The sequence below is a fragment of the Meles meles genome, chromosome 7 (assembly GCF_922984935.1).
Source record: "Meles meles chromosome 7, mMelMel3.1 paternal haplotype, whole genome shotgun sequence".
NCBI lineage: Eukaryota > Metazoa > Chordata > Mammalia > Carnivora > Mustelidae > Meles > Meles meles.
In genome coordinates, this window is record NC_060072.1 from 77839460 (window position 1) to 77866560 (window position 27101).

Genomic DNA, 27101 nt, shown 5'->3' on the forward strand with positions numbered 1-27101 from the left:
GTAATCAGCTCACTTTAGGGTACAGGATGAAATGGTGCCTCCTCCTACTTCCCCGCCATCTTGACTCCTGCACCTCCTGGATTTTGTTGCTTGTTTCCTTTGCCATATTAGGGAAATTCTCTCCAATATACCTTCTGCTCCCCTCTCTCTTTCTTCTTCTGGAATCCCAATTATTCTAATGTTGTTTCGTCTTATGGTGTCACTTATCTCTCGAATTCTCCCCTTGTGGTCCAGTAGCTGTTTGTCCCTCTTTTGCTCAGCTTCTTTATTCTCTGTCATTTGGTCTTCTATATCACTAATTCTTTCTTCTGCTTCATTTATCCTAGCAGTGAGAGCCTCCATTTTTGATTGCACCTCATTAATAGCTTTTTAGATTTCAACTTGGTTAGATTTTAGTTCTTTAATTTCTCCAGAAAGGGCTTTTATATCTCCAGAGAGTGTTTCTCTAGTATCTTCCATGCCTTTTTCGAGCCCGGCTAGAACCTTCAGAATCGTCATTCTGATCTCTAGATCTGACATATTACCAATGTCTGTATTGATTAGGTCCCTAGCCTTCGGTACTGCCTCTTGTTCTTTTGTTTGTGGTGAATTTTTCCGCCTTGTCATTTTGTCCAGGTAAGAGTGTATGAGGGAGCAATTAAAATACTAAAAGGGTGGCAAAGCCCCCAGGAAAATGCGCTTTAACCAAATCAGAAGAGACCCCAAATCGTGGTGGGGAGATAGGGGATAAAAATAGGTTCAGAAGAAAAAGAAAAAAATTTAAAAAAAGAAAACAAATAAAAAATATAAAAAAGAACGAAATAATATATATATTAGATGAACTAGTTAAAAAACGTTAAAAAAGAAATGGTCAAAGTTTAAAAAATTTAGCAGAAGAAGAAAAAAGAAAGAAAAAAAAATTGAAAAAAAAAATTAAATAAACCAGAGGACTAAAGAATGGTGGGGAGAAAGCCATAAGTTCTGTGCTTTGCTTTCTCCTCCTCTGGAATTTCGCTGCTGTCCTAGGTATTGAACCTGCTTTCCTTGTTAGATGAACTTCGTCCTGGCTGGATTTTTTGTTGATCTTCTGGGGGAGGGGCCTGTTGTAGTGACTCTCAAGTGTCTTTGCCTGAGGCAGAATTGCACCGCCCTTATGGGGGGCTGGACTAAGTAATCCGCTGGGGTTCCCTTTTGGGAGCTTTCGTTCCCTGAACGCTTTCCGTAGAGTTCCGGAGGACGGGAATGAAAATGGTGGCCTCCCAGTCTCCGGCCTGGAGGAGCCGAAAGCCTGGGGCCCCACTCCTCAGTGCGCCCCCAGAGAACAGCGCCCAATCACTCCCGTATCCCCAGCCTCCGATCGTGCTCCGAGCTCACCCAGCCTGGGACCGGTTCAAGGTAACACCGAGCTGAGTGCTCATTCCTCGGCTCTGTCTCTGTAGCAGGCTTCCCCTTTCTAATTCCTGCGAGCTGTGTGACACTCCGACACCCCCGATCCTTCTGTGACCCTGCAGGACCTGGGGCCACACTGACCGCGCGTGGGCTTCACCCCAGTTTAGCCTCTGGAGCAATGTCCCTCAGTGGAACAGACTTTTTAAAAGTCCTGATTTTGTGCTCCGTTGCTCCGCCGCTTGCTGGGAGCCGGCCCCTCCCCCTGCGGTCTATCTTCCCGTCGTTTTGGATTCACTTCTCCGCCAGTCCTACCTTTCAGAAAGTGGTTGATTTTCTGTTTCTAGAATTGCTGTTCTTCTTCTCTTCGACCACCCGTTGGATTTGTAGGTGTTTGCAATGTTTAGATAAGCTATCTAGCTGATCTCCTGTTATCTGATGTAGTCTCAGCCTGCTACTTCTCCGCCATCTTGACTCCTCTTCCTCATTTTTGCTTTTGATTCTCTTGCCTTTAGGGATGTGTCTTGCAAAATGTTGCTGTGGCCTGGTTGAAAGAGGTTACTGCCTGTGTTCTCCTCAAGGATTTTGATGGATTCCTGTCTAACATTGAGGTTGTTAATCCATTCTGAGTTTATTTTTGTGTGTGGTATAAAGAAATGATCCAGTTTCATTCCTCTGCATGTGGCAGTCCAATTTTCCCAGCAGCATTTTTTGAAGAGACTGTCTTTTTTGGATATTCCTCCCTCTTTGTGAAAGATTGACCATAGAGTTGAGGGTCCATTTCTGGGCTCTCTAATCTGTTCCATTGATCTATGTGTGTGTTTCTCTGCCAGTTCCATACTGTCTTGATGATCACAGCTTTTTAATATAGCTTAAAGTTAGGCATTGTGATTTCCCCACTTTGGTTTTCTTTTTCAACAATCCCCTGGCTATTCAGGGTCTTTCTGTTTCCATACGAATTTTAGGATTATTTGTTCTAGCTTTGAAAAATGTCGATGGTATTTTGATAAAGAATTGTATTGAGTGTATAGATTTCTGGCCAGCACAGGCATTTTAACAATGTTTATTCTAATCCATGAATGTGGAATATTTTTCTGGTTTTTTTTGTGTCTTCCTCAATTTCTTTTGTAAGTGTTCTGTAATTTCTAGAGTACAGATCCTTTACCTCTTTGGTTGGGTTTATTCTTAGGTATCTTATGGTGTTTAGTGCAATTGTAAATGGGATCAATTCCTTAATTTCTCTTTCTTTAGTCACATTGTTAGTGCATAGAAATGCAACAGATTTCTGTGTACTGATTTTGTATCCTGCCATGTTGCTGAATTGCTGTATGAGTTTTAGCAATTTTGAGGTGGAGTCTTTTGGGTTTTCTACATAAAATATCATGTCATCTGTGATAAACGAGAGAGCTTGACTTTCTTTGCCAATTTGAATGCCTTTTATTTCTTTTTGTTGTCTGATTTTTGAGGCTAGGACTTCTAGTACTATGTTGAACAGTAGTGGTGAGAGTGGGGATCCCTGTCTTGTTCCTGATCTTTTTTTTTTTTTTAAGATTTTATTTATTTGTTTGACAGACAGAAATCACAAGTAGGCAGAGAGGCAGGCAGAAAGAGAGGGGGGAGGCAGGCTCCCCGCTGAGCAGAGAGCCCAATGCGGGGCTCTCGTGTTCCTGATCTTAAGGGAAAAGCTCTCAGTTTTTCCCCTTTGAGAATGATATTCGCTATGGGCTTTTCATAGATGGCTTCTACCATATTGAGTTGTGTTCCCTCCATCCATATACTTTGAAGACTTTTAATGAAGGAAAGATGCTGTATTTTGTCCAGTGCTTTTTCTGCATCAATTTAGAGGATCATATGGTCCTTGTCTTTTCTTTTATTAATGTGATCTATCACATTGATTGATTTGCAGATGTTGAACCATCTTGCATCCCCGGAATAAATCCACCTGGTGGTGGTGAATAATCCTTTTAATTTACTGTTCGATCCTGTTGGCTAGTATCTTGGTGAGTATTTTGACATCCATTTTCATCAGGGATATTGGTCTGTAATTTTCCTTTTTGATGGGGTCTTTGATTTTGGGATCAAGCTAATGCTAGCTTGAGTTTGGAGTAGAATGAGTTTAGAAGTTTTACTTACATTTCTGTTTTTTGAAACAGCTTCAGTAGAATGCATTATTTCTTCTTTATATGTTCAATAAATTCTTCTGGGAAGCCATCTGGCCCTGGATTCTTGTTTTTGGGGGAGGTTTTTGACAGCTGCTTCAATTTCCTTGCTGGTCACTGGTCTGTTCAGATTTTCTATTTTTTTCTGGTTCAGTTTTAGTAGTTTATAAATTTCCAGAAATGCATCTGTTTCTTCAGATTTGGCCTAATTTCTTGGCTTATAGTTGCTCATTATATGTTCTTAAAATTGCCTTTGTTTCCTTGGTGTTGGTCATGATCTCCCATTTCATTCAAGGATTTATTAATTTGAGTCCTTTCTCTTTTCTTTTGGATAAGTCTTGCCAGAGGTTTATTGATTTTATTAATTCTTTCAAAGAACCAGCTTATAGTTTCATTCTCCTATTCTCCTGGTTTCTGTTTCACTGATTTCTGCTCTCATCTTTATTATTTCTCTTCTCCTCTGGGTTTAGACTTTCTTTTCTTTTTTTTTTTTTTCTCCAGGTGCTTTAGGTATAAGGTTAGCTTTGTATATTTGGGATTTTTCTAATTTTTTGAGAGAGGCTATGTGCTTCCCTCTTAGGATCGCCTTTGCTGTGTCCCAGAGGTTTTGAACTAATGTGTTTTCATTCTCATTAGTTTCCATGAATTTTTAAAGTTCTTTTTTATTTCTCGGTTGACCCATTCATTCTTTAACAGGATGTTTTTTAACCTTCCAAATGTTTGAGTTTCTTCTGAATTTCCCCTTATGATTGAGTTCCAGTTTCAAAGCATTGTGGTCTGAATATATGCAGGGAATAATCTCAGTCTTTTGGTATCAGTTGAGACCATTTGTGACCCAATATGTGTTCTATTCTAGAGAAGTTCCATGTGCATTTAAAAAGAATGAATTTTCTCTTGTTTTGGGATCGAATGTTCCGTATATATTTGTGAAGTCCATCTGGTCCAGTATGTCATTCAAAGCTCTTGTTTCTTTGTTGGTCTTCTGCTTAGATGATCTGTCCATTGTTATGAGTAGGGTGTTGAAATCTCCCACTAGTAATGTAATATTATCAAATATGTTTCTTTACTTTGGTTATTAATTAATTAATATGCTTGGGGCATATTTACAATTGTTAGATCTTATTGTTGGATAGATCCTTTAAGTATGATACAGTGGTACTCTTCCTCCCTATTACAGTCTTTGGTTTAAAATCTAATTTGTCTGATATGAAGATTGCTATCCCCAGCTTTCTTTTGAGGTATGTTAGCATGGTCAATTGTTCTTCACCCCCTAACTTTCAGTCTGGAGGTGTCTTTAGGTCTAAAATGAGTTTCATGTAGACAGCATATGAAATGTTGCTTTTTTATCCAATCTGATATGCTGTGTCTCTTGGTTGGAGCATTTAGTCCATTTACATTCAGAGTGGTTATTGAAAGATACAGATTTAGTGCCATTATTGCCTGTAAAGTCCCTGTTTCTGTAGATTTTCTATGTTTCTTTCTGGTCTATACTCTTGGGGGGTCTCTTTGCACTTACAGTATCCCCCTTAATATGTTTTTCAGGGCTGACTTGATGGTCACATATTCTTTCATTTTCTGTCTGTTATGCAAGTTCTTTATCTCTCCTTCCATTCTGAAACTTGCTGGATAAAGTATTCTTGGCAGCGTGTTCTTCTCATTTAGTCCTCTATGTCTTGCCAGATCCTTCTGGCCTGTCAGGTTTCTGTGGATAGATCTGATGTTATTCTGATGTTCTTCACTCCGTACGTAAGGAACCTCCTCTCCTTAGTTACTCTCAGTATACCTTTTTTTTCTCTAGAATTTGCAAGCTTCACTATTATATATTGGGGTGTTGATCTATTTTTGTTGATTTTGGGAGGGGCCCTCTGCTTCTGTCCAGATTAGGGAAATTCTCAGCCATGATTTGCTCAGATATACCTTCTAGCGCTCTCTCTCTCTGTCCACCCATTCTGGGACCCCAGTAATTCTGACTTTGGTTTGTTTCAAGGCATCATTAAATTCTCGAAGCCTTTCTTCATGGGCTCTGAGTTGTGTTTCTCTCTTTTGCTCAACTTTCTTCCTTTGCCTTATTGACCCTAGCTGTTAGAGCATCCAATTTAGACTGCATCTCATTCATAGCATTTTTAAGTTTGGCCTAATTAGATCTCATTTTTGCCCTAAAGATTCTGTACTGTCACGTATGCTTTTCTCAAGCCTAGCTATTAACTTCAAAATTGCTTTCCTGAATTCCATCTCTGATGTCTTACTTATATCTATATTGATTATCTCTGTGGCAGAGAACATTTCCTCTGTTTTTTTTTTTTTTTTCCTAAAGATTTATTTATTTATTTGACAGAGAGAGAGAGAGAGAGATCACAAGTAGGCAGAGAGGCAGGCAGAGAGAGAGAGGAGGAAGCAGGCTCCCTGCAGAGCAGAGAGCCCGATGCGGGACTCGATCCCAGGACCCTGAGATCATGACCTGAGCCGAAGGCAGCGGCTTAATCCACTGAGCCACCCAGGCGCCCCTGGTTTTTTCTTTTGTTGTGAATTCCTCCTTCTTGTCATTTTGCCCAGAGAAAGATGGGTAAGCTTTAATGAGCAGAGTCCAAAATATCAACAATGACCCAAGCAAAATACACCCTAGACAAATATGAAGCAGACAGAAACCACAACAGAAAAAGTAAACAAAACCAAAAAAAAAAAAAAAAAAAAAGAAAGGCGGTGGGGGGGAGCGGAAGAGACTGTAATCTCGCAGGGTGGACAAAACAGGGTGATCCACTTGTTCCTGATTGAATTTTGGTCTGTGTGTTAGAAGACACTGCATCTCAAAATTGCAAAGAAAGCAAAGCTTTATATCATATATGTGTGTGTGTGTATATATATATATATATATATATATATATAATTTTAAATATATAAATTATAAATATAAAAATATAAATATTAAATATATTTAAAAATAAAATTGAGTAGAGTGAAAAAAGAATAAAGTAAAACATAGATTGGTAAAAATAAATAAATAAATAAATAAATTGGTAAAATAAGAATCTAGTTGAAATGGGAAAAAGGTTTTAATAAAAAAAGGAATGGGAAATTTTAGACTGAAAGATAAACGAGTTGTGAGGAAACACCTGGAGCTCAATGTACTGTTTTCTCCTAGCGCTAGAGTTTTACAGTTTTTTGGAATCCATAGAGTTGTAGTCCACCTGTTCTTCCAGTCTGTCTCTTTTGGGGGCAGGCCTGTTGTGCTGTTTCTCAGGTATCTTTTCCTGGGCCAGGTTGCACTGCCCCTTGTCAGGGAGATGGGCTCAGTGTAAGCTGGTCATGTATGTGGCTCTTTTTGCCTAGAGGCTTTCTGCCGTCTTCAGAGGATCAGAGCAAAAGTGGCCATGCTGGATCTTCAGCCCAGATCCTAGTCCGCCCTTCAATAAACCCTCTGGGTCAAACAGTCTCCGCTTCTGTGAGTGCCATACTCTGCAGACTCCTGTGGTGTGGGTCAACTGCAGTCCTCCTTGAGGGGAATCCCAGGGAACTGTCAGTGCCAGTGCTCTTTTTGTATTTGACCTGTGAATGGTTGTGGGATTACGTGTGCCCCTGCTCCACTATTCATAGGTCATGACTGGGTGTCACCCTGCTGTCTTTTCCAGGGCCCTGATAGCTTTTGCCCATTTGTGGATGTAGCTGTTTTACCCCTCCCAGGGGATGGGAAATGGCCTGCACCTTCCAGTCCTTTTTGGGGTGCTCAGACTAAGAGTTGTCTCCCAACTGGCTGAGCTTGCAGTTTATGGAGACTGGAGCTGAGAGTCCCTCCCGGCCTCTCTGACCATAACCAGTTTCCTTGTTCCCCTGCTTAGGCACTGTACTGGTTCAGGCACGCTCGTTGATTTTGTGTCTCCTGGGATTCTGAGACCACAATGACCCACCTAGAATTCTGCCCTTTTCATCCCCCAAACCCTTTTCAGAAAGGGATGTCTCTCCCTGGAGCAGATTTCTAAGGGTTCTGATTTTGCAATCCAGTGGTATATCACTTTCCAGTAGCCAGATTATGGAGGCTCCCTCCTTCCTCCATTTATCTTCTGTTAGTTCCCTGCAGATTCACAACTCCTCATCCTACCTTTCAAAAAGCAGTCACTTTTCTGCTTCTAGAGTTCCAGGTATATTTTCTTATATCTCAGGCTGACCTTGTGGGTGTTCAGAATGGTTTGATATAGATCCAACTAAATTCAAGGGACCAGATGAAATGAGGTCCCCTACTCTTCTGCCATCTTTCCTCCTCCTCTCATTCTTTTTTACATTTAGTAGTATTCATCTCTCTCTCACACACACACACACACACACACACACACACACCCCTTCTTTATCCATTTATTTATTGTTGTGGATACTTAGGTTGTTTCCATATCTTGGCTATTATTAATAATGCTTCAGTAAACATTGGAGTGCATATTTTTTTTTCTTATTTTTTTTTAGTGCATATATCTTTTTATTCCTCCCCCAGTCATTATGATATAGAGACTCACCAATTTTATTTATCTCACAGAATAATTTACTACTAATAATAGTAATAATAATTAATAATAGTAATAATAATTACTCACAGAATAATTTTTTAGTTTCACATATTTATTTTCTATTTTTTCTTCATTGAATTCTGTTATTTCATTTTGCTTATTCCTTTTGGATTTAATTTAGTTTTTTTTCTATTGTCTTAGCTATGGTCATTGATTCGAAGTCATTTTTCTTTTCTAATTTATGTGTTTTCATGCTATAAATTGTCTATGAACTGCTTTTGCTGCATCCTACAAATGTTGATGTTTTAATTTTCATTCAGTTGAAAGTCTTCCTAATTTTTCTTTTGATTTCTTTTTCAATCCATGAGTTATTCAGAAATTTGCTGTTTGGTTCCTAGAAATCCTAAGACATTCCTGTATCTTTCTAAATTAATACCTTTGTGGATAGGAAACATCCTTTGTATGATTTGAATCCTTTCAAATTTGTTGTGACTTGTGTTATGGTCAAGTAATGGTTTACATTTAATGTGATAATTGATATGGTTGGGTTTAAGTCTGTTCTCTTGTTTTCTAAAAAAATTTTTTAAAAAGATACTTATTAAAGCAAGAGACAATGGGCATGAGCATGCGGTAGGTGGTTGAGGGGGTGGGTACAGGGAGAGGGAGAAGCAGACTCTCCGCTGAGCAGGGAGCCTGATGCAGGACTCAATCCCAGGACCCTGAGATCATGACCTGAGCTGAAGGCAGACGCTTAATTGACCAAGCTACCTACGTGTCCCTAAGTCTGTTCTCTGGTTTTTTTATTTGTCCCATTTAATGTTTCCTTTTCCTCTTTATCTGCCTTTATTTTGTTTGAGTGGTTTTTGTGTCTTAATTTACCTCTTTTGTTAGTTTATTATCTCTGTTTTGTTTTTCAGTGGTTGCTTTAGTTTATAGTGTATATTTTAATTTATCACAGTCTATCTTCAAGTTCTACAGCTTTACGTTTAGTATAATAACATAGTAGTAGGCTTTCATTTTTCCATTCTGGCCTTTGTTTTATATTCATATATTTTATATATATGAATATATATATATATATATATATATATATATATATATATATGTTACAGATCCAGTAATATATTACTGCTTTTTAAAAGATTATAAAAGACATTTTTTATATTTAAGCACAAATTTACCATTTTTGGTGGTCTTGATTTTGTGTAGATCTAGAATTTCATCTGGTGATGTTTTCCTTCAATTCTGAAGACTTTAACATTTCTTCTAGTATGGGTCTGCCAGTGATTAATTTTTTTTCTCTTTTGTATACTTGTCTGTGTTGTACTTTTTTTGAAAGCTGTCTTTTGACTTGCATTGTTTCTAACTAGAAATTTGCTGTCATTTTTATCTTAATATCTGTATATACAATATATAATTTTTCTGTTTTTAAGGTTTTCCTATCATGGATTCTCTGTCATGTACTTTCTACCATGGATTTTTATCCATTGATTAGAATGTTCATTTTCTTTGCACTTCCTGTGTTTAGGCTGTGTTGAGCTTCTTAAATCTGTGGACTTACTGTTTTTATCAAATTTGGAAACAGATCAGTCATTTATTTTTAAAATATTTTTTTCTGATTTCTTTTTCCTCTTTGGGGACTCAAATTACATTAACTTGGTCCAATTGAAGTTGTGTCCCAGTTTACTGATGCTTTGCTTATGTATTTTTAGTATTTTTTTCTCTGTTTCACCTTATGTAGATTATATTGCTTTATCTCTAGAATCAGTAGTTGTATCTTCTTTGATGTCTCATCTACTCATAAATCTGTTCAGTATAATTTTCATCTCTGTAAGTTTGATTTAACTTTTATTTATATCTCTCATGCATTTATTTTAATATGCTCAGTCTTTCCTCTATCTTCTTGAGTATAGGCACAATAACTTTTTTGATGTCTTTGTCTACAAATACTAGCATTTTGTCATTTCTTGGTCTGTTTCTAATTGATTTTTCTTCTTATTACGGGTTGTACTTTCCGCTTCTTTGTATTCCTGGTAATTTTATTTGGATTCTGTAAATTCTGAATTTCATGTTTTTGGTTGTCTGGAAATGTTTGTATCCCTATAAATTATCCTAAGCTTTATTCTGGATACAGTTTAGTTATTTGGAAATACTATGATCCGACTGAGGTTTGCTTTAAATTTTGTTAGGCAGGACCACATATGCCTTTAGCCTATACTTAATTTTGCCCTCTGCTGAGGCAATACCCTTCTGAATACTCTGTATTCCTTTTGAATTATGAGGTTTTTCCACTCTGGTTGGTGCAAATACAAAGTTTTTCCATCTGTATGTGAGTTCCTGGACTTAATCCATCTTACCCTGTTAGATACTTTATTCTCTTCCCCACCTCCAGGCTTGGGTATAATTTCTTCATAGGCATGTGCTGATCAATACTTAGCTGAAGATTTGAGACCTCTCCCTAGATCTCCAGAATGCTCTCCCCTTGAAGCACTCTTCTAAGGATACTCTGCCCTGTGAACTCTATCCTCTGTATTCTTTCTGAACCCCCAGCTCTGTTTTCTCAACACAGGGAATCTGTGAGCTCTGACTGGGATTTCTGTTTATACTTTCTGTAGGCAGTAAGCTAGGAGCAGTCATGAGGTTCACCTCAGTTGCTTTCTTTCTTTCTCAAGAATCATTATCCTTTTCTACTTGATGGTCCATATATGAAAACTTTTTTTTTTAAAGATTTTATTTATTTATTTGACAGACCGAGATCACAAGTAGGCAGAGAGGCAGGCAGAGAGAGAGGAGGAAGCAGGCTCCCTGCGGAGCAGAGAGCCCGATGTGGGGCTCGATCCCAGGACCCTGGGATAATGACCTGAGCCGAAGGCAGAGGCTTTAACCCACTGAGCCACCCAGGCGCCCCCATATATGAAAACTTTTATCTCATATATTTTGTCCAGTTTTTCGATTGCACCAGTCAGGAGGGTAGGTCTAGTTCCTCTTGCTTCATTTTGGCCATTTGGAAGTTTGAAACTTATATTCACCTGGCAGTCAAACTGATATTTTTCAAGGCAAAAAGCAAATCAGTTTTACTTTTATATTTAGAACCTTTCAATGTTTCTTATTGTTCTTTTAAAAAATGAAGCTCTATTCATATGACAGGTAATTCCACTACTGGGTGTTTAAGAAAATTAAAACACTAATTCAAAAAGATGTATGTACCCCTTTGTTTATTACAGCATTATTTACAATGGATTAATTATGGCAACAACCCAAGTTCCATCCATAGTGGATAAAGGCGATACACACACACACACACAATGGAATATTACTCAGCCATAAAAAATGAAATCTTGCCATTTGCCACAACATGAATCGATCTATAATAGTATAATGCTAAGTGAAACAAGTTAGTCAAAGAAAGACAAATACCATATGACTTCACTTTTGGGGAATTTAAAAACAAATGAACAAGGAAAAAAGAGACAAAAAAACCCCAGACACTTAAATTTAGAAAACAAACTGGTGGTTACCAGAGGGGAATTGGGTGGGGAGGGTCAGTAAAATAGGTAAAGGGGATTAAGAGTACACTTACCATGTTAAGCACTGAGTAGTGTATAAAATTATTGCATCATTATATTGTATACCTGAAATTAATGTAGCACTGTATATTAATTTTGCTTGAATTAAAAATATGAAGTTCTGTGTAATTTGGGGCCATTTCCTTCTCTGATTCTATGCAATCTTTTTTTTTTTTTTTAAGATTTAATTTATTTGAGAGAGTGATAAGAGAGCACAAGCTGGGGGAGGGGCAGAGGGAGAAGCAGACTTCCCACTGAGCAGGGAGCCCAACTTGGGACTCCATCCCAGGACTCTGAGATCATCACCTGAACCAGAGGCAGACGCTTAACCTACTGAGCCACCCAGACACCCCTGTTCTTTTCTTTTTGTTTCTCAAATGTGTGGCATATTTTGCATTTGTGATTATTACTCTGTCCCCTTGGAGTAGGCTTACTCCTTTCTTCACATGTTTAACCATTCTGGGTCTTTCACTTATTTATCACTTCCTTACTAGGGGCTTTTCCAACCAGATCATCTGATACAGGACTTCTAACACAAGTTATTCCATCATATGATCTTGTAGCATCTATAAAGGCACTGTAACTATCTTTTTTATTTGTTTATTTCTGTATTTCTTTTATCCTTTGTACTTATTAATAGTTAATTATTTTCCTTAACTAGAATATAAGCTGTATTATCTCCCTACCACATAATTGGCATACATTAAATATCTGTTTAATATATATAGATAAGTCTGTCTTTACATTTTTTAAAATTTAGAGTAATAAAAATTTCTCTGGTGTTAATGTTGTATATTATTGCATACTATATGTTATGCCTTTTGATATAATATAATAGCATTATATTGCCCAAAACCCCAGTGAGACCTATGTTGATTAATAGTGTAGGATTGTAATCTGTGAACATTTGTGGGTAAAACATCTCTCCTTAACAGCATATTGAATTCTTTTATTTCTCTGTCCACAACAGATGGCATAGTGTCTGGAACATAACAAGTATACCTGCTTGTTAGGCATTTAAAAATAACTTAAAAAATAAAATTGGAAATCAGTCAGAGTTTTAGTGGCCTATATTTCTTTTCTAAATTTCTTTAGTACCTCCAATCTCTGGAACAATCCAACCCCAAGTGAATTTGTTGATCGTCAGTGACAACAAATTTTGAAATATCTTGATTTCTAATTATGTCCTTTGATACCTTGATTTGATACAAGTTGGACATAAAGTAGAATTATGACTTCTGCATTAGAAAGGAACTTAAAATTTATCTAGTCTAACCTTTTCATCTAATTTATATTTTGGCTTTATTATTTATATATGCATTTGTATTTACTTTTCTGCCTTGGAAACTTCAGAGTTGTTAGATTGAGAAAAATCTATTATAATATTCTCATGACTATTTGATTTATGTTTACCGGGGTAATTTTACTCTGCACAGTTTTAAAATATCTTTATCTGGTTAAATGAAGCAGAAGTATACATAGTAATTGTTTAGGTTATTCACTAGATCTTATTATAGATGATAAGACAAACTACAGGTTTTTTTTTGGTTGTTAATATAACAGTAAATTGAACCTATGCTAATTTTCATTTTGAAATACTGAATTAAGTGTAGATTATTTTCATACTCATTAATGTACTAGAATAGTACATTAGACAAATTTGACACAAAGCAAAATTGTGTATTTAAATTAAAAAATTAGAACATAGTGTAGGTAAGTATTAGTAGTTACTCAGTATGTTCTCTAAGAATTTAGTTGTTTTGAAATGAAAATGCTGTATATTTTTCTTGCTAAATGTGTTTTTATTTATCTCAAAGTCCAGACAATAGGAATTTCCTTACTGGAAGACCTGTTGTGGTTATGGATGAAGAATGTGGAAGCATGAATGAACGAAGACAGTCAGAATTCCTTACTGAAAAACAATCAGTAAAACATATTTGGGGAGAAAATAGAAGAGAGGTTTCAAATTTTCTTGCAGATGTGAACCAGCCAACAGCCAGCCTTAAATCAGAGAATTGTAACTCTTTTATTTGTGAAAATGTCATCAGTTTATTAAACATAGATCAACAGAGGATAAAGAAAACGTTTGACCAGTGTGGTAATGACAGTATGGGAGATATTTGTGCTATCACAGGTTATCATAAAAATGATTCAACTGATAGATACATCAGAAGTATTTTTTCAGATCCAGAGTTGACTGTTAGTAGTTCTACTTTTAATAAAACAAGTTGTCCAGAAAAGTGTCAGCCAAACAAGAGGTATCAAGAAGATTACCATAATAATGAAAGAAATACTCTTAGTGCATCTTTTGAAAACAATTGTTATGCACCCAGCTCTGAAAAAAAAGGTGAGTGTTATACATGGAAAACATAATCTATTGAGGTTTTTTGTTTTCGGTATATGTGTGTGTGTGTAAAAATAGGAAGTTAAAAATAGAATGACATTCTTTTATAAGACTTTTTGGATCAGTAATGTTCTTCTATGTAGTTTGTAAGCTTCAAATTAAAAAAGTCTCTGTTAAGGTTTTGAATTCAATGCATACTTTTATTTTTAAAGGAAAATTTAAATGTGATTACCAAGAGAAGACACCACAGAAGGGAAGCCAGAAATACCCAGTGAATCATATGTAAGTTTTTAGGTAAATCTGGGGAATACAAATCAGGATCTAGGATAGTGCATGTTGAATGTTTGAATTGATGAAAAGTCAGTAGGCATATTGCTTTCTGGAATTGGATAGACTAGCTTCAGGGAAGGCTTCTCAGCTGTCAGAATCTTGGTAATATCAACTCATTTGAGAGGATGGTGCTCATATTTGCTATTGCAAAAATATCTGGAATCTTAGTATTAATTAGGTTTGAGAAAATTCACTTATGTGTTCAAGAAACTTACATACTTACCAGAGTGTAGTTTATTAATTTACAGTAAGGAATAGAAGAGTCACATAATATAGGAATGCTTACTTGCATGGTAAGCATATTTTCTAACTTTTGGCTCAGCTCTCCTGGGAAGATTTGATTGGTTAGTATAGAATCAGAACAAAAGAGTGATAGAATTCAACAATAATGGCATAAGCATATTAACATTTTATGGGACTGTTGTTTATAGGGAATTAATAAACAAAATTTCTGGTTTCAGAATAGCCCAAACTTTCTTGGTAATAATTGTAATTTAGTCAGATTTTGGTAACTGAAAATCATGAACTAGAATATATTTTTATTTTGAAAATACTTATGGAAATACTTAAAATATCTATTTATAAAAAGAGCATATAGTTGCTATTTTTATGGGATTGGCACAACAAATTATTTAAAATGCAGAGTCACACCTTATTTAATAAAATCAGTAAATTAGCTGCTTTGTTGTCAAATCCCCAAATATTCAGAAACTTGTGAATGAAAAACAGCATGGCAGGCCTTGAATTTTAAAATGTACTTTATGAAAGTGATTTAGATACAGTTCCCAAGTCTGGCTGCAGGTCTACATCACTTGAGGGGGGCAACTTTTTAAAATTAAAAATGCCACATTTGATCCACACATAATAAATAAGCTCTTTAGTTTGGAGCTTATGAATTGGTTTTCAAAAATCTTCTCTTATAATTCTGACCTGAAGCCAACTTTGGAAACCATAATTTAGAGTAGTAAATTTTCAATTGGAAATAAGGCACACTTTAAAAGCCTCTTACTTATGATCCTTAGGGGTAATATGCCTTTGGAAGAATTGTGTTCTAAGCAGTCATGGGACTTTGGATTTGGTGAGGTAAAGTACATCTTCCATTATCGTTCCAGTTAAGTCATTTGTTGTTATGTCATATTTTATTATTGGCACTTTACTTTTTTTTTTAATATTTTATTTATTTATTTGACAGAGAGAGGTCACAGTAGGCAGAGAGGCAGGCAGAGAGAGAGGGAGAAACAGGCTCCCCACTGAGCAGAGAGCCCGATGCGGGGCTCGATCCCAGGACCCTGAGATCATGACCTGAGCCGAAGGCAGAGGCTTAAACCGCTGAGCTACCCAGGCGCCCCGACACTTTACTTTGTTTTAAAGTTAGTTTTTATCAAAAAATTTCCTCTGAGATTAATACATTTTTTTTTATTCTGGGGAAATTCTGGCTTGGATTTAGAAATAAAATTAACACCTTCGTGAACCGGTAATATGCTTTAAGACAAATCAATCTAGATTTTCAAAAATTTTTAAAATTTTTTTTATTAACATATAATGTATTATTAGCCGCAGGGGTACAGGTTTGTGAATCACCAGGTTTATACACTTCACAGCACTCACCATAGCACATACTTTCCCCAATGTCCATAACCCTACCACCCTCTCCTTACCCACCCCCACCCCTGGCAACTCTCAGTTTGTTTTGTGAGTCAATATAGATATTTTAAAAATTCTTTTAGGAAGTCCTATAAAATTTCTTCCAAGATGAAAATATTTAGGTTTTAGTGTGCTATGGTCAACATTGTTACATGTTTAAGAATATTGAAAGAGCTATAAACATTGGTTACGTAAGTTGTAACTGCTGCTCATAATAAGGGTGTGTGATTGTTACAACAGTCCAGGTTTTGTGCTAGGAGCTTTATGTACTTCATTCCTAACCTATAAGAGCCGGATTCTGTAAGATCTTCAGTGCAAAAGAGACTCTGATTTAAAGAGATGAAATGACTTGTTCAAGGTAACATACTCAAACAAGGATTCAGACTCTTAATATTTTTTTTAAAATATTTTATTTATTTATTTATTTATTTGACACAGAGAGAGAGTTCACTAGTAGAGCAGCAGGCAGAGAGAGAGGGGGAAGCAGGCTCCCTGCGGAGGAGAGAGCCCGATGCGGGTCTCGATCCCAGGACCCTGAGACCATGACATGAGCTGAAGGCAGCGGCTTAACCCACTGAGCCACCCAGGTGCCCCAGACTCTTAATATTTTTTAAAATTTTATTATTTTAAAATTTATTTTAGAGAGAAAGAGAGCAGAGGGAGGTACAGAGGTAGAGAGACAAGCAGACTCTCCACTGAGCAGGAAGCCCAATGTGGGGCTTGAGCCCAAGATTCTGAGCAGAAATCAAGAGTCTGATGCTCAACCGACTGAGCCACCCAGGTGCTGCTTCAGAATATATTTTCTACTACACTGTTTTCTCTTTTTGTCTTCAATAAATACACACTGACTGCATATTACGAATGCATTTAATATAATTTATTGAGTGTCTTTTATATACTAGGTAGACACTGTGACTACAGTGGTAAAATAACAAAAGTTTTTGTTCTTCTGATGCTTAGATTCTATTATGCACAAGATGACAAGAGGTACAGAGACAAAAGGACATGGAATGTATCTTTCGGGAGTTACAGTCTAGTAGTTATACTGAAACAAACAAACAACCTAGTGCATTTAGATACATTTGCTCCAATTGGGGTTTTTACAAAAGGCAGTTAAAACTTAGTAAAAGACACTTCTAAGTTTTCTTTTAGGAGTTTATGGTTTCTGTTCTTAGATTGGGGTCTTTGATCCATTTTGAATTAATTTTTATGTATGGTATAGGAAAAACGGTCTGTTTTTATTTTTTTGCATGTAGTGGTCCAGTTTTCCAAATATCATTTTTTGGAAAGACTCTTCCCCATTTTATATTCTTATCTCCTTTGTTGTAGGTTAATTGATATATAGACGTGGGTTTATTTCTGTGGCTCTCTATCCTGTTCCATTGATCTATGTGTCTGGTTTTGTGCCAGTACCATAGTGTTTTGATTACTGTAGCTTTGTAGTCTATCTGGAAATCTGGGATTGTGATACCTTCAGTTTTGTTCTTCTCAGCCTTAGCAACATGTTTATGGCTGTGTTTCCTCAGGCAAGGGAAACAAAAGTGAAAATGAACTAAAATACACCCAAATAAAAGGCTTTTGCACAGCAAAGGAAACGACCAACAAATTAAAAAGGCAACCTACTTAGCAGGAGAAAATATTTACAAATTATATATATCCAGTAAGAAGTTAATGCCCCAAATGTATAAAGAACTGATACAACTCATCCCCAAGCAAGCAAACAATTTGATTAAAAAATGAGCAGAAGACCTGGATGGACATTTTTCCAATGAAGACAAACAGATGAAAAAAAAACCAACACATGAAAACAAACATAAAAAAATCCTCAACGTCACTAATCATCAGGGAAATGCAAATCAGAAACACAATGAGATACTACTTCATACCAGTCAGAATGGCCAGTATACAAAAGACAAGAAATAACAACTATTGAGGAGGATGTGGAGGATTAATTTCAATTTTTAATATTGGAAATACATTCTCTATCTTTTCATGAACAATATATGCAAAACTTCTGGTTATCTGTCCTGATGCCTCAACTGCAGAAATTTAAAAGTTGTCTATGAAAACTGCCCTTCAGTTTTAGCTATTGAAAGATTAACTTGAATTACAAACTTATATTCTTTGATTTACTCAATACTTGGATTCTTCTGGTGCCTAAGGTCGACTATTTACTGCTTTGTAGAGAATGTAGTTTCATAAAATACATATCAAATTCATCCAAATAGTCATTTAGCTGTCTGTTTGGTTTACTTACACATTCTGTCATGTGAGCAAAATACAGCCAAAATTGAAAAGGCTTCTGTTTATAATTAAGGACAGGGACCTCTAAATGACTCCTTTTTGGTATACTTGTGAAAAGGTCAGGCACCAGCATGTTGGTAGGAATAAAAATTGGTGCAACCACTATGGAAATCAGTATTGAACTTTAATAAAGTAAAAATAGAAATATCGCACAATCCAATAATTTCATTACTGGGTATTTACCCCCAAAAAACAGAAATATGGGGCACCTAGGTGGCTCAGTCAGTTAAGTAGCTGTCTTCGGCTCAGGTCATGATCCTGGGGTCCTGGGATCGAGCCCCACATAGGGCTCCCTGCTCAGTAGGGAGCCTGCTTCTCCCTCTGCCTCTGCCCCCACTCATGCTCTCCTTCTCATTCACTCTATCAAGTAAATAAATAAAATCTAAAGACAAATATGTCTTAGAAACAGAAATACTAATTTGAAAAGGTATATGCATCCCAATCTTTATTGCAACATTATATGCAGTGGCCAAGATATGGAAGGAACCCAAATGCTCAGTTGATGAATGAATAAGAAATTGTGGTATGTGTATGCATATATATGTGAGTATGCACACACACACACACACACACACACACACACACACACACACACACAACAGTAGAGTGTTACTCAGCCATAAAAAAGAATGAGATCTTGCCATTTGTGACAATATGTATATGTGCTGCCGAAGCGAGCACCATTTGTGACAATATGGATGCACCTAGAGAGTATTGTGGCAAATGAAATAAATCAGAGAAAAACAAATACCATATGATTTCACTTATATGTGGAATGTAAAAAATAAAATGAATGAGCAAACAATAAACCAAGACTTTTAAATACAGAGAACAAACTGGTGGTTGCCAGAGGGAAGGTTGGTGGGGGATGGGCAAAATAGGTGAAGAGGATTATAAAATAAATATAAAATAAAATAACTCATGGAAATGGAAAGTATAGCTTAAGAACTGTTGCCAGTAATATTGTAATAATGTATGATGACAGATGGTAACTGTAGTTATAGTGAGCATTGAGTAATATGTAGAATGATTAAATCAGTATGTTGTATACCCAAAGCTAATGTAAACTTTTATGTCAATTCAATAATAAATAATAAAAAGACAGTTTTAAGTTTCATGGGCACTCAGAGGAAGATGATAGAGGAGAAAACTTTTGATCTGGATGTCAGTAAGTTAACTTCATCCTATGAAGAAAGAGCAATATAGATATAAACTAAGAGGTGAAGGAATATAGCTTCTTTTAGAAACTATAAGTAATAGGGGTTGAGGGACGGCAAGAAATAATTCTGGACGTTGTAAGGGACCAGATCATAAAAGAACTTGTATGACATATAATAGTTTAATTTCCTATCATCAGAGAGCCACTAAAAAAATTTTTAGCAGAGGAATATGATAACATCAGGGTATTAAAAAGTTGAGGAGTGGCATTGAGGATGGAAACAGGGAAAAGCCAGCAAAGATTTAGAAGTTCTACATTTGAAAGAACTTGATGATTAGTTAAGTGAGAAGGAAAAAATGAAAGACCTGTATTTATGATTTGGGTAAATGAGTAGTTGATGGGATGATGCCGTTCACCAAGATTGAAAATATGAGAGATGGTTGCAGAAAAGGTTAACTCTCCACCAAATTTTATGTACTCTCTTTTATAGAATAGAGCTGTTATTTTGAAAGGAACACTTTTACAAATCTTCCATCCATCTAAATTTGGCCATATGGCTCAATAATAGAACGATATCAGAAGTGATGTGCATTGTTTTCATGCACAGTGAAGATTCCTTCTCTGTGGTATCCTTGTGAGTGCTAGATGGTAGTGAAACCCTAAGGAATGTTTGCATCCATAAGATAGGAGGGACTGAATCTAAATCACCAGATGGAAGAAGATTACCTACTGACTAGGAAAACTCATTTTCGATTATTTACTTGATAAAGAAATAATTGTTTAAGCATTATACATTTTGTGATTTATTTTTGTTACCTAGCATTTCTTGAATTCAGAATGAGAGATTTCTAAAAGGGTATCAGTTAAGTTTTGACACATTGAGGTTAATTGAAGTCTTCTGAAAAATCTGTGATATATATGAAGACGTGTCATAGCCATTTATATAGCAAGAGCTTGAAGTCAGAAGAGGCTTTTAGTATTCAGTAAATAGATGGTAATTGAATACATTTGTGTCTACACATGTGATTTCCAAGAGAAAATGTATAGACTAAGAGCAAAGAGTGCTGACAAGCCACAACATTTAAAGTTGGAGGACACTCAGTAGAAGAGAAGCCAGAAAAAGAGACAGAATGAGATTAAGAGTCATTTACAAACTGGGGGTTGCTGGGGGGAGGTGGGGTTGGGAGAGGGGGAGGGGGTTATGGACAGTGGGGAGGGTATGTGCTATCGTGAGTGCTGTGAAGTGTGTAAACCTAGTGATTCACAGACCTGTACCCCTGGGGATAAAAATACATTATATGTTTATTTAAAAAAAAAAAAGAATGAATTTTTAGACAGGTTTGATGAATTCTACTAGAAGAATGGTACAAAAGAAAAATAGATTTTCAAGGAGGGGAATATGGTCAGTAATGTCAGATGCTGTCCTGTTACTCCTAGAACTTCTGTTTTCCCGAAAAGAATAATATAGATATATTCTCTCAAAGAAGGAATTGTCAGCAGGTTAGAAAACTGAAAAAACGGGCGCCTGGGTGGCTCAGTGGGTTAAAGCCTCTGCCTTCGTCTCAGGTCATGATCCCAGCGTCCTGGGATCAAGCCCCACATCGGGCTCTCTGCTCAGCAGGGAGCCTGCTTCCCTTCCTCTCTCTCTCTCTCTCTCTCTGCCTACTTGTGATCCCTGTATGTCAAATAAATAAAAATAAAATCTTAAAAAAAAAACAGAAAAAGAAAACTGAAAAAACAAACTCTGTTTGAGTACATTTATGGCAGCTTGAGTGTGGCTAGAGCAAATCAGAAAAGAAAATAAGCCCATTGGTGGAGCCTGAAGGGAATATGATGCTATGAGAATTTCTTCGGGTAGACCAGGCATAGGGTTTTTAATTTGTGCTATAGCAGAACCCTGGCTAAAATCCTAAATTCTGCAAGAGCTACAAAGGCAGAAGTCAGAACTGGAAAGAAAGAAGAGGTACGAGCAGAAGAAAGGTAGGGTTTGCCTGCCCACTGACTGGTAAAATCAGAACAGGTAGTTCCTACTGAGGCAGAATTAATGCAGAAACAGAAGCACACAGAGAAAACAAACAAAAATCCATCTCCGATGGCATATAGTGGGGAATGGAACGTGTAGAGGTGGTCCAAGATCTTTTTGTTGGATGTGGAAGGGAATATGAAAGAACAGGTCTCGGAGGAGTATAATAATTATTTTTATTAAGATTTAATTATATATAACAATTTATTGCTTTCAGGTGTACAACATAATGATTGATATATGTATAAACTGAAATAATCACCAGAATTGATCTAGTTATCATCCATTACCATACAACAGTTAAAAATGTGTTTTTCTTGTGATAAGAACTTTTAGGATCTACTCTCTAGGAAGTTTCAAATATATAATAGTGATTTACTAATTTTAGTCACCATGCTATACATTACATCCCAGGACTTATTTTATAACTAGAAGTTTGTGTTTTTTGACAGCCTTCATCCCTTGTGCCTATACTCCACCTCTAGAAAACCACCTATCTGGTTTTCTGAATCTATGAGTTTGTATTTAATTTTAATATTTTTAGGTTACACATGTAAGTGAGATCATATGGTATTTGTTTTTCTTTGTCTAACTTAATTTCATGTAGCATAATGCCCTCAAGTTCCATTCATGTTGCTGCAAATGGCAGGGTTTCCTTCTTTAATATAGCTGAATAATATTCCATTGAATGTGTATACCACATCTTCTTTATATATTTTCCCATCTAAGGATACTTAGTTCATTTCCATGTCTTAGCTGTAGTAAATAATGGCAATGAACAAGGGAGTGAGGATAATCACTTCAAGTCACTGTCTTCATTTCTTTTGGAAAAATTACTGGAAGTGGATTCTTTGGATCATATGGTAGTTCTGTTTTTAATTTTTGAGGACACTACATTGTTTTCTATAATGGCTGACCAATTTGCATTCCCACCAGCAATACACAAGGGTTTCCTTTTTTCCGCATCCTTGCCAATACTTGTTACTTCTTGTCTTTATGGTATTAGCCATTTTAACAAGTGTGAGGTGCTGTCTCATTGGGGTTTTATTGATTTGCATTTTCTTGATGATTCACGATATTGAGCACCTTTTTGTTTACGTGTTGACCATGTATGTCTTCTTTGGGTAAAAGTCTGTTCAGTTCCTCTGCCAACTGTTTAATTAGATTGTTGGTATTTTGCTTTGAATTGTAGGAATTCTTTACATATTTTGGTTATTAAACCATTATCAGATAAATGGTTTACAAATATTTACTCCCATTCTGTAGTTGCCTTTTCATTGTGTTGTTTCCTTTGCTTTGCAGAGGTTTTTTTAGTTTAATGTAGTCTTACTTGTTTAGTTTTACTTCAGTTGCATTTGTTTTTGGTGTCAAATCCAGAAAATTATTCTAGATCAATGTCAAGGTGCTTTACCCCTTCTGTTTTCTTCTAGCAGCTTTATGGTTTTGGGTCTTATGTTCAAGTCTTTATTCCATTTTAAGTTAATTTTTGTGTATGTGTAAGATAGGGTCCACTTTCATTATTTTGCATGTAGCTAACCAGTTTTCCTAGCACCATTTATTGAAGAGACTATCCTTCCTTACTGTACATTTTTGGCTCCTTTGTTATAAATTAATTGGCTATTATGTGCATATTTTCTTCTTGGCTTTCTATTATGTTTCATTGGTCTTTGCCTGTTTTTATGCTAGTACCATACTGTTTTGATTACTGTAGCTTTTTTTTTTTTTAAGATTTTTTATTTGAGAGAGAGAGCAAGCACAAACGGGGGGAGAGGAAGAGGGAGAGAAGCAGACTCTCTTGCTGAGCAGGAAACTTGGTGCAAGGCTTGATCCTAGGACCCCGAGATCATGACCTGACCCGAAGGCAGATGCTTAACCTGCTGAGCCATCCAAGCGCCCCAGATTATTATAGCTTTCTAGCATTGTTTGAAATTAAGAATTGTGATGCTTCTCGCTTTGTTCTTTTTCAAGATTGCCTTGGCTATTCAGGGTCTTTTATGGTTCCGTACAAGCTTTAGGATTACGTGTTCTACTTCTGTGAAAAATATCATTAGAATTTTGATGAGGGTTGTCTTGGAACTGCTCTGGGTAGTGTGGACATTTTAACAAGTTAAATTCTTCCAGTTCATGAGCACAGATTATCTTTCTAGTTATTTGTGTCTTCCGTGTCTTTCATCAGTGTCTTACAGTTTTCTGTTTACAGATCTTTTACCTCTTTGGTTAGATTTATTCCTAGGTATTTTATCCTTTTTGATGCAATTGTAAATAGGATTGTTTCCTTAATTTCTCTGATAGCTCATTATTAGTGTATAGAAGTGCAACTGATTTTGTGTATTGTTTATGTAACCTGCAACTTTACTGAATTTATTTATTATTTCTAACAGTTTTTTGGTGGAGTGTTTAGGGTGTTCTACAGATAGTATCATGATATCTGCAAATGAAGGTAATTTTAATTGTTCCTTTCTGTTTTGGAAGCCTGTTTTTTTTTTTCCCCTTGCCTGATTGCTCTACCTAGGACTTCTAGTATCATGTTGAATGAAAGTGGCCAGAGTAGACATCCTTGTGTTATTCCTGATCTTAGAGGAAAAAGTTTGAGCATTTTACTCTTTAGTGTGATGTTAGCTATAGGCTGAACATATATGTCTTTTATTCTGTCAAGGTATGTTCCCTATATCTCATTTGTTGCAAGTTTTAATCAGGAATGGATGTTGAATTTTGTCAAATGCCTTTTCTGCATTTTTTGAGATGATCATATGATTCTTATCCTTCAGTGTTGAACTGTCTTTACAATCCTAGAATAAATCCCACTCAATCATGGTGTATAATCCTTTTAATGTATTATTAAATATAATTTGCTAGTATTTTCAAGATTTTTGAATCCATGTTCTTTAAGGATATTATCCTATAATTTCTTTTCTTGTAGTGTCCTTTTCTGGTTTTTGTATCAAGATAATGCTGGCTTCATAAAATGAGTTTGGAAGTGTTCCTGTCTCTATTTTTTGGAAGAGTTTTAGAGAAGGATTGATGGTAATTCTTTTTAAAATGTTTGGTAGTTTGATAGAATTCACCAGGAAGCCATTAGTTCTGGACTTTTGCTTATGGGGAAGTTTTTGATTACTAATTCAATCTTTTTACTAGTAATTGGTATATTCATATTTTCAATTTCTTAATGAATCAGTCTTGGTAGTTTGATTTACTGATTTCTTCTAGGTCATTCAGTTTGTTGGTTTATTGTTGTTCTTAGTTTCTTATGATCTGTTTTTCTGTTATCAGTTATAACATCTCTTTCATTTCTGATTTTGAGTCCTCTTTTTACCCTTTTGAGTGTGTTTGTAAATTTTTTTTTATCTTTTCAGACAACCAGCTCTTAGTTTCATTATTTTTTTCTATTATCTTTTTAGTTTCTGTCTCGTTTATTTCTACTCTGATCTTTGTTATTTACTTTCTTCTACTTGTAGGTTCAGTTCATTAGTTTCTTGAGGTATAAAGTTAGGTTGTTTGAGATCTTTCTTGTTTCTTAATATAGGTGCTTATCACTACAAACTTACCATTTATAACTGTTTTTGCTGCATTCCAGAGTTTTGATAGTTTGTATTTCCATTTTTTATTTGTGTCAAGTACTTAAAATTTTTTTTGATTATTTTTTTCAGCCATTGGTTGTTTAAGAACATGTTGTATAATTTTCATATGCTTATCCATTTTCCAGTTTCCCTCTTGTAATTTTTATTTTCATATCATTATGGTTTGAAAACATGGCTTATGTGATTTCAGTCTTCTTAAATTTATTGACTTGTTTTTGGCCTAAAATACAATATATCATGGAAAATATTCAATATGTGCTTGAGAAGAATGTATATGCTATTGCTTTTGAGTGAAGTGCTCTGTATATATCTGTTTAGTACATCTGGTTTAAAGTGTTATTGAAGGCCAGTGTTTTCTTCAGATTTTCTGTCTGGAGGATTTATCCACTGAGGAAAGTGGGGGGTATTCAAGTTCCCAATGGTTATCATATTGCTGTTTCTCTCTTTAGGTCTGTTCATCTTTGTTTTATATATTTAGATACTCCTATGTTAGGCTCTTACATATTTTCAAATGTTGCATCTTCTTCTTGGATTCATCTCTATTTCATTAGATAATGACTTTATTTGTCTCTTAATTAAAGTCTTGTTTTAAAGTCTATTTTGTCTATTTGTACCCACTCCAGCTTTCTTCTGGTATCCATTTTCATGAAATACCTTTTTCCATCCTTTCACTTTTAGTCTATATGTGTCCTTACGTGTGAAATGAGACTTTAGAACAGAGCATATAAATGGATTTTTAAAAAAGATCCATTTGGCCACTCTGTATCTTTTGATGGGAGAAATTTATTTAGTCCATATTTGTCTAAAAAACTTATTAATAATAGACTTGGGATAATTTATATTTTGCTTATTATGTCTTGGCTGTTGTATAATTCCTTTGTTGTTTCTTCTCTTGCTCTGTTCCTCTGTGATTTGATGATTTTTTTATAGTGTTAGATTCATTTCTTTTTACATCTTGTTTATTTATTGTAGGTTTTGCTTTGTGGTTACCATGAGGCTTATATAAAACAACTTCTATTGATAACAATACATTTCAACTTGATAAAAAACTTAAAGTCAAATGCATTCTAAAGTTCTATAGTTTTACTACCCCCAACACGTTAGTTTTTTATGTCACAACTTCTTTTAGTCTTAGTATTTATTAACAAATTGTTGTAGTTGTTTTTATTACTTTTGTCTTTAACATTCAAACTAGCTTTGTAAGTGAGTAACCTACCCCCTTTACAACATTATTTTGAATTTTAGTATATATTTACCTTTATCAGTAAGTTTATACTTTCATATGTTTTCCTGTTACTAATTGAGACCTTTTATTTCAGCTTTAATAAATGCCTTTAACATTTCTTGTAAAGCCAAGTCTAGTGATGAATTCTTTAGCTTTTTACTTATCTGGAAAACTCTTTATCTCTCCTATTCAGAAGGACAGCTTTGCTGGGTAGAATACTCTTCATTAGTAGTTTTTCCTTTCAACACTTTGAATATGTCATGCCACTTTCTTCTGGCCTGGAAGTTTCTGTTGAAAAATCTGATGATAGTTTTGTGGGGTTTACCTGTATATAATGAGTTATTTTTCTTTTGTTGCTTTAAAAATTCTTTTCTTGTAATTTAATTACAAAAACATGATTATGTGTCTTGATGTGGTTTCTTTGGGTTCAGCTTATTTGGAACTCTGTTTCCTTCCCCAGGTTAGGGAAGTTTTTGGTTAAAATTTCAAGTAAGTTTTCTGTCTCTGCTCCTTTTCCTTTTGGGGCTCCAATAATATGAATACTCATTTATTTGATACTGTTCCCTAAGTCCCTTATGCTGTTGTCACTTTTTAAAAATTCCTTTTTGTTGTTGCTCCTCTGATTTGAAATTCCACTGCCCTTTCTTTGGGTTCCTGATCCTTCCTTTGGCTTCATCAAGTTTTCTGTTAATACTTTTATTAAATTTCTTAGTTCAGTTACTATATTCCTCATCTCTTCGATGTATATTTGGTACTTTCTTGTATTTTCTGTTTCTTTGTTGAAATTCTCACTTGGTTCTTGCATTATTCTCCTGACCTCAGTGAGAGCATTTTTATGACTGTTATTCTGAACTCTTATTGGGAAAATCACTTATCTTCATTTCACGGAAGTCTTTTTCTAAGGCTTTATCTTG

The 27101-nt window shown here is 35.6% G+C and overlaps 1 protein-coding gene across 1 annotated transcript in view; it reads left to right on the forward strand.

Moving 5' to 3' along the window:
* The window catches only part of C7H12orf40 (chromosome 7 C12orf40 homolog), an 82001-nt gene that overhangs the window by 34013 nt on the left and 20887 nt on the right, over positions 1-27101 (forward strand). The window contains 3 exon segments of the mRNA XM_046011812.1: positions 13398-13927; positions 14137-14206; positions 15277-15337. Coding sequence (XP_045867768.1) covers positions 13398-13927; positions 14137-14206; positions 15277-15337 — 661 coding nt within the window.